The sequence below is a fragment of the Lottia gigantea genome (assembly GCF_000327385.1).
Source record: "Lottia gigantea unplaced genomic scaffold LOTGIsca_78, whole genome shotgun sequence".
NCBI lineage: Eukaryota > Metazoa > Mollusca > Gastropoda > Lottiidae > Lottia > Lottia gigantea.
The window spans coordinates 162,657-171,066 of NW_008710601.1; the positions used below are offsets into that span (position 1 = coordinate 162,657).

Here is an 8,410-nt window from a genome sequence, read left to right on the forward strand (position 1 = left end):
TTTCCGTGTGAACTAGCAAAAAATATAATTTTATCCTCGCAAAGTCATTCTATGACTGTTTTCAGTTGAGATTTAGAATTTACTAAAAAAAAAATCCACAAATTTAGATTTACCAATGATTTGGCAAAGAAAGTGGTTCTGCGCTGGAATGCATCGTAGGGCCTACTGTTATGACGATAGAAGAATAATTCATTCTAAATTTTTCATAATCAAATTTATGAGTGGGTCAGCCCCTCTGTCGTGCCTCGCCGATCGACATTGCTTTCAGTCCAGAAGTCTTTTACTCGACGGTTCCCAAGTAAGTCAAGGGAGAGCACTGACGATGATGTAAAAGCGGCTACGATGGAAAAAAAAGTCGATGGAGTATTCTTGATATGAACTTGAAGCTTGAAATTGCAGCGATTCTTATAATTCCGACGTGCCGTTGACTTTTATTATGTTAATCTATATATCACAGAGTATCTTAAAATGATGAGTCGTCATTTTAACATTGAAACGCAGATAATTCTGGACAAACATGGATTTGAGCTGTGAACACTATAACTGATTAGCTCAGCTAAAAAAAAAATCCAGTTTCTGAGACTAAAGTTTGATTGGTCAAAAAAAATGGCCCACCCATCCTTTAAATATTCGACATACGAAAATAAAGGATAAAACATAATATCCCCAATGAACATTTTTGAAAAAAAAATATGATAAATTCTTATGTATCTTGTGGCTATTTGTCTAATTTAAAGTGTGTCGTGTTGTATTTGTAACGCCATGATGATTGTAATATCTATCTAGCCATAGGATTGTTTCCTTTAAATTAGAATATTGCCGATAATTTACTCAATTATTCGCACTGTCAATTTATAATACAGACTGTGTCCAGTCGAATAATGATAATTTAATTAAGAAAATACTGTAAGTTTATCCTCTATTTGGCAATTTCCAGTCCGTTGAACAAACGAACTATTCGTGACACAAAAACTTCCCGATATTTATGTCAGGAGACCATAAAGATGGACTCAGACCAAGTGGCCGAGATAGTCTGTAAATGCTCAATACGAGACTATCGAGACCGCTCAACTATCCGACTAAGATACCAGTATCTACAGGAAGCAGAACACCAGAAACTGAAGTTGTCAGTGCTCTTAAGGCGACTAAATTCATTAAGTGATCTGGTTCTTACAGACCTTACCCATTACAAGCAGTCTTTGAATAATCCATATTCTAAGATTATAGAGTGGCAGGGAATTTTTCAAGTGGGACTTTCTCGTAAAACAAGCGAAAAAGTCACCAAAAAGGACTCTACAGCACTTGGTGTTCCTAGACAATCACCCATCCAAGTACTAATGTACGCCGACGTTGCTTTACTTCAGTGATCAGACGAGAACTGTTCTTTCAGCGTGGTATGGCTCTTGACATTATAATACGAATGCCATAAGATAACGACAGAGATCCAAGAATGAATCAAAGTGGCCGTCTTATATTGAATAGATCAGAGAAATTGATTGAATACTATAATATTGCAATTTTTACTCAATAAATGGTATTACAGTTTTTCCTCATCTACACCACCAAACTTTAAGGCCGACCGGTTATCAGAATGGGTGCAAATATTGAGAATACCATTAGAAGAATAAACTGGAATAATTCCAAAGAAGGAATATGCAATGAATTTCATGTGAGGGTATTCAGACTCAAGGAATTAATGTGAAACATATAGGTGTCTTTATGTCTTACGATCTTGAGATCTTCAGACAACTGTCCCAAAAACAAAACCTAAAAAAACATGTTGTTACTCAGAGTTTCACGCTATGCGATCTTCAGACAACTGTCCTTAAAACAAAACCTATAAAACATGTTGTTGTTACTCAGAGTTTCACACTATGCGATCTTCAGACAACTGTCCTTAAAACAAAACCTATATACCATGTTGTTCATGAATTTCACGCTATGCGATCTTCAGACGTATGTCTTATACATTTGGCCAACCTCATTGAACATTTGTGTAACTTGACCTCATCGATACTTGAAAATGGTAGTGACTATTTGTCACGACAAACATCAGAATACAATAGTTAAAGATCTTAACACGGGATACAGCCTTTATATTGAAACATTGAATTTCAATTTATTTCTGTTGTTTCAGTAATCCTTTAATGGTCACCATTTCCTTCTTCACACCTTTACAATAATAGGTCATTTGAATGAGTGAAATGTATATCATAAGCCAACTAGAGTTGGTGACCATCTAACCAACCCATATTCCTGATGACGGTGTGAGAACCACATTGAATCGTTGAAGTAATACATATTCCAGAAGTATATATCCATATACTTGTCTTATTTATCTATATACACAGTAATAATTTATCTTGAATTTTAAACTAATTCAGCTAATAATTCGGACCAGTCTAATAAAATTATACTGATTTTTTGTTTTAATTTTATACCTGTTATGGTGAATTGCAAATTGAAATTCCCAGTAAATAAATGACATCTGCAATTTTTTTTGCTGTTCAGTCAAAAGTCTTCAGAAGTACTAGAAATGTACGAAAATCATATAATTCCTTTAAAAATATCTGAAACTAGGAATTTTACTCACTATGTCTTTTCTGTGTATCACAGAGTATCTTAAGATAGCTTGCCAGGCAAGGTAACATACGCCCACTGGCAGCTTTTGAACATAAATATTTAGCAGTACAGTAACAATCACCAGTATGAAATATTCAACCTTCAGTCATACACTTCTTTTGAACTCTTTAGCACAACACTGAATAATATTGAGTATGAGTTATTGCCCTAGTTCTTGAAAACGTGTTCAATCTTTAGCTCTTGAAAACTCTAGAAGGCAAATATTCAATCTTAACGACTGAATAATAAAACCAAGTTTTGTCAAAATCCAGAATCATGCCTTTTAGTGTTTAAGAGCTAAATTTGAAAGCGGTTCAAGAACAAGGGCAATAACTCATACTAAATTTCTTTTAATTCTGATTTTCAATAGGGTTCATCCTTGGATGATTACGAACATTCACACCAAGTTTCATCAAAGTGATTACGTGCTAAAAATTGAACGCGTTTTCAATAACAAGGGCAATAACTCATACTAAATATTTTTCGATTTTTCTGATTTTCAATAGGGTTCATCCTTGGGTGATTACAAACAACCATACCAAGTTTCGTCGAAATCAGTCAAGAATTGTGCCTTGTGGAGTGTTTACAAGCAATTGTGGACGGACGGACGGACCGACCGACATGGGTGACGGCAATATACGCCCCCCATGTGGGCGTATAAAAAGTAAATGTAATGTTTGTAACATATTGGACTGAATTCTTTCCTTTTGATCGTGGTCATTCAATATTTTATATATATAATTGACCACCAAGATAATTCAACACTTGTTTCATACAAATGAGTATAAATATGAGTGGAATAATAGAGTTCCACAGTTCCAGTTGTTTTCATCTTACACCTCGTATGTATATTTGAATCTTAACTAACTAGTTATGGAGAACAAATAAAGTTGTTGATATTTGAAAAGAAGTCTTAATAGATATACGGGAGCAGAATTTTATAGAAAAGAGCTACAGGTACGTAAAATTTTATTAAATTTAAAACATGTCAAAAAAGATGTTATATTCCTTTAACTATCAATAAGCGGCATAAAAATAAATATAAATATACTATTTACATAAGAACATATGTTCATTGTAATCGATACCGTCTTGTATAGTATATTCTTTTCATTTTAATTATTTTGATAATGAAAACACTTTAAACATGGGTGAGTTTTTTTGTTATCTTTTTTTTATCTTTCTCCACTTAAATTTGAATTTTCTCTTTTTTCTGTGATCTCATTCATTCTTCTGTTTATTTTCTCTCTTCTCCCGACTAATTTATCTTTTCTCCTGTCTACCTCTCTTCTCCTGCCTATATTCTCTCTAATCCTGATTACATCCTCTTATCTCCTGACTACTTCTCTTCTACTGATTATACTCTCTTATCTCCTGACTAGAAAAGTAGGACGTAAAACTCCATTCATTTCATTTCATTTATCTCCTGACTACCTCTCTTCTACTGATTATACTCTCTTATCTCCTGACTACTGATTATACTCTCTTCTACTGATTATACTCTCTTATCTCCTGACTACCTCTCTTCTACTGATTATACTCTCTAATCTCCTGACTACCTCTCTTCTACTGATTATACTCTCTTATCTCCTGACTACCTCTCTTCTACTGATTATACTCTCTTATCTCCTGACTACCTCTCTTCTACTGATTATACTCTCTTATCTCCTGACTACCTCTCTTCTACTGATTATACTCTCTTATCTCCTGACTACCTCTCTTCTACTGATTATAGTCTCTTATCTCCTGACTACCTCTCTTCTACTGATTATAGTCTCTTATCTCCTGACTACTTCTCTTCTGCTGATTATACTCTCTTATCTCCTGGCTACCTCTCTGACTAAATTCCATCTTCTCCTGACTACATTCTATCTTCTCCTGACTAAATTCTAGCTTCTCCTGACTAAATTCTCTCTTCTGCTGACTAAATTTCGTCTCCTCCTGACTAAATTCTATCTTCTCCTGACTAAATTCTATCTTCTCCTGACTACATTCTATCTTCTCCTGACTAAATTCTCTCTTCTCCTGACTAAATTTTCTCTTCTCTTCATAGGCCTATAAACTTTTCTGACTAAATTCTATCTTCTCCTGACTAAATTCTATCTTCTCCTGACTATAGGCCTATTATCCATTCTCCTGACTAAATTCTCTCTTCTCCAGACTAAATTCTTTTTTTTCTGTTTATTTTCTCTCTTCTCCAGACTGCAATTTTACTTCTTTAACATCTGCACTCTAATTTAAATTTTCTATAATATATTGTTGCAGCAACGATACAACAAACAGCCAAATCAACTCTGCACAGTCTGGTTCTGGTTGTCGTCGTCATTCTGTTAATAATGATTTCCCACATGTCCTCATGGTATCCAACACCCAACATCAGAAACGTTATTTACTCGGAATCTCCTATTCACCAGAAAACTCTACGGAAAATTGTAGCAGCTTCATGGTCTCCGGATCATGATAAACTTCTAAATAGGCAACAGCCGACAAAAAGGTTTCGACCGAACTGGAATTCAAGCTCTTCAAAAGATTTCTACGATCAATTCCGGAAGGACGTTTTTCTTATGCTTAAAAATGACTCCGCTGAGCAATCACATCGAGCATCACCAGAATTCAAATTCAATCGAATTAGTGACAGACGAAAGGAACCAGAGTTCAGCAGCACAACTGGCCATCCAACTTCATTAACTGATGCCAAGAATCAGTCAGAAACATCGCCTGACGACCTAACAGTAGACGAACAACCTAGATACTCGTGTAGACACAATAAAAAGTGGAAACTTCCGTCATGTAGTAAATTAATAGCTGGTAATGAAAGCGAACAATTGGATGCCCGTTATTTTACCAGAGCGTGTTGGAAAGAAGTACCAAGTAACGAAGATTTGATCAAAGCTACTTCAAATTGTGAAGATTATCGTATGACTGGAAAATATATCATGGATTTTACTGAAGAAGAAGCGAAATTTCCTTTGGCATTTAGTATCATGATGTATAAGGACGCAAACCAAGTTGAAGAACTATTAAGGGCCATATATAGACCTCATAATTATTACTGCATACACGTGGACGCTAAGGCAGATTTGGGCGTACATCACGCCATACAAAATATTACCCGATGTTTAAAAAATGTACAAATGGCTTCGAGAAGTATAAAAGTCGTGTGGGGCAAATTTTCGGTTCTGGAGTCAGAGTTAATATGCATGCGAGACTTACTTAGTTACAGTGATTGGAAATATTTCATAAATTTAACTGGTCAGGAATACCCTTTAAAAACTAATTCACAAATAGTGAAAATATTGAAATTGTTTCATGGTGCCAACAGTGTTGATGTTGCTGAAGACAGGTAAGTTACTAGTTTATTATATCTACCAGATGCCAAACGCAAATCCAAAAAAAATCATAAAACTAAGTAATAATTAATTAAAGATGGGTTCCCTTGAAAATGCTAATACTTATATTGATAGAAAGAAGAGGTGTTCTAATGACAAATGTCCATAATTAATTCATAATTAGCTAAATTAGAAGAGAATTATCAGCAGAATTCCAATGAGTGACCGATCAAGAAAGGTCAAAAAGCCTTTTTTTTTTATTCAGACTGTACAAACATGGACATTATGATTGGTTAAAACTCTTAATTATATGCAATAAGAACATAATGATATGATTAAGAATTAAGAAACCCATCTTTACACTAAGTATTATTGGAACATACTTTGAAGCGTGTTTCAAGAATTATTTAGTTTAATGGATATATCGTCTTATATAGAGATTCTATTCTTTAGTCATGGTACCTGGTAAGTCCAACTGATGAATATATACACTTGTTGACCAAGTTTGAGACTTTAAATTGCATGTCCATTCTAAGGGCTAGTATCCTTTTTAAGAATGTCGATGCTACTAAGTGTAAGTGGTCCACTGGTCGTTGGCTTTACTCCTTTAAATCTTCAGATCAATATGGAGAGCAAGATGGAGAAGAAAAGGCCGACCACCTCATGGTATTAAACCAAGGAAAGGAAATATTCACGTTGTATTAAATAGACAATTTGTAAACTATACAATCATCAATCAGGTGTCTAAAGATTTTATAAAATGGTTGAACAATACTATTGTACCCGATGAGACACTGTTTGCCTCTTTGAATCATAACCCACAACTTGGTATACCCGGTTCCTACATAGGTATGTATATGCCTCTCTAGTACCATATCATTAGAAAGCCTAAGGATATAATGCGACAAACACTCTGTGAACGAGTTCCTCGGCGTGATTTGCAATTTGTCGATCAATATACCCCTTTTCAAAAGTATGGTTAAATTTAAAACATACCAATGTCGCCTTCCTCGGACTCATAGGCTATGCTGCTACCAACAGATGGGATAATGTATCAGTTAGCTCAGTTACTGTCCTCTTAGGTCTGAATATGTAAACTACCAATCATTCTCAAACTCAAAGCAGCAGTCTACCATCAACCCAGCCGACAACTGTCAAAATATCTATCAGAGGCTGGAATAGAGGCAGATGGTACGGACTCAATTCCAGGCCTGTAGGCTCAGCTGAGGCTCTGGAACCTATGTTCAGGAGTCACCTCTCCCGCCTCACTTGAATGTCCTAACATATAAATTTGAAATTTTATTAATTAAAAGTGGTTTCTTTTCAGGAAACGCTAGCACGACTAATTGGAAAAACAAACCTTACATAAGTCGCTTTAAAGTGTGGAGACATTGCATGAATCCTTATTTTAATTTTTCGTGTGGAGGTAAATGGGTACGTGACATCTGTATATTTGGCTACAAAGATCTACCCATGTTGACTCACAGAGTAGAACTGTTCGCCAATAAATTCCATTGGCAATACCAGTCTATTACTTTAGATTGCATGCAAGAATGGTACAGAAACCAGGTCAAGATGGAAGTGAAGAACCCAAACAAAATGTGGATAAATGAAACATATTACAAGAATATTCCTTATTTGAAAGATACTATTAAACTTTCAACGTGAACTATTTATGAGAATCTATGTACCATCATTTTGAGATCCCCTTTCATAACAAAATAGCGCTGTTATAGGTGTCGCTGTAAAACTTCCGGTTTATATTTTGGTACACAAGAGTTAGGAAGAGATAAAGGAGTAGACGGGAATGTAGTCAGAAGGAGGAGGAACAGACAGGGAAAGCATGAGGGGGCTGAGAGACGGGTAAGAAGTTAGTAGATGGGAAGGCAAGTAGGGAGTAAGGGGAATAACAGACGGTAGTGGGTACGTGGAGAAGGGCGTCTGATTATCGTCAAAGGGATATTCTGTTATATTGGGAAGTAGTCATCGTACCTTCGTGCAATGCTTCGAATTACAGTACTTAGACGACTTATCATTGGTTACCTTCTCCATTGTAATACCGATAACGATAATATAATTGAATTTTAAAAAAAAAATCATAAATAAACTCAGTGGTCAAAAAACAAAACTTCTGTCTCTTGAATGTAGACTTATATAAACATTGCTATTTAAATACAAAAATTTGATCCGCAGTTTATAAAAGATCCGCAGTAATTCAAAGTGTTCTAATGCAATACTATACAGGTCATAATGAAATAATCACATCGAAAGATCAGGTTTGCTAACTGAAATAAAAATCCGTGACAATTTCGTTAATCAAAATCTCGACACAAGTATGTCAAATGCGAGCGTAAAAGTTGTATAGCTTAGCAGTGAACTCCTCCACAGAGAAGTACCATTAGATGTTTCGAAAAGAGTAAGCATGCTTCACTTTATATGTTAATATGTTATGTTTCTGG

At 35.1% G+C, this 8,410-nt stretch overlaps 3 protein-coding genes across 3 annotated transcripts; 2 read left to right on the forward strand and 1 right to left on the reverse strand.

The window, feature by feature from the left end:
• Window positions 1-4,383: 4,383 nt before the first annotated feature.
• On the reverse strand, window positions 4,384-4,677 carry LOTGIDRAFT_132190 (hypothetical protein; the record flags this gene model as incomplete). The annotated part of the gene is made up of 1 exon (XM_009066570.1): window positions 4,384-4,677. A coding segment is annotated over one exon (294 nt), but the record flags the coding sequence as incomplete, so codon positions are not given.
• An 881-nt stretch (window positions 4,678-5,558) lies between these two features.
• LOTGIDRAFT_179636 (hypothetical protein) lies at window positions 5,559-6,820 on the forward strand (the record flags this gene model as incomplete). The annotated part of the gene is made up of 3 exons (XM_009066571.1): window positions 5,559-5,965; window positions 6,405-6,409; window positions 6,585-6,820. 3 exons carry the CDS (start codon window positions 5,559-5,561, stop codon window positions 6,818-6,820), a joined length of 648 nt encoding a protein of 215 aa, XP_009064819.1.
• A 526-nt stretch (window positions 6,821-7,346) lies between these two features.
• LOTGIDRAFT_132178 (hypothetical protein) lies at window positions 7,347-7,619 on the forward strand (the record flags this gene model as incomplete). Its single annotated transcript, XM_009066572.1, has 1 exon — window positions 7,347-7,619. The coding sequence occupies one exon, from the start codon at window positions 7,347-7,349 to the stop codon at window positions 7,617-7,619; it is 273 nt and encodes a 90-aa protein (XP_009064820.1).
• Between the last annotated feature and the right edge of the window lie 791 nt (window positions 7,620-8,410).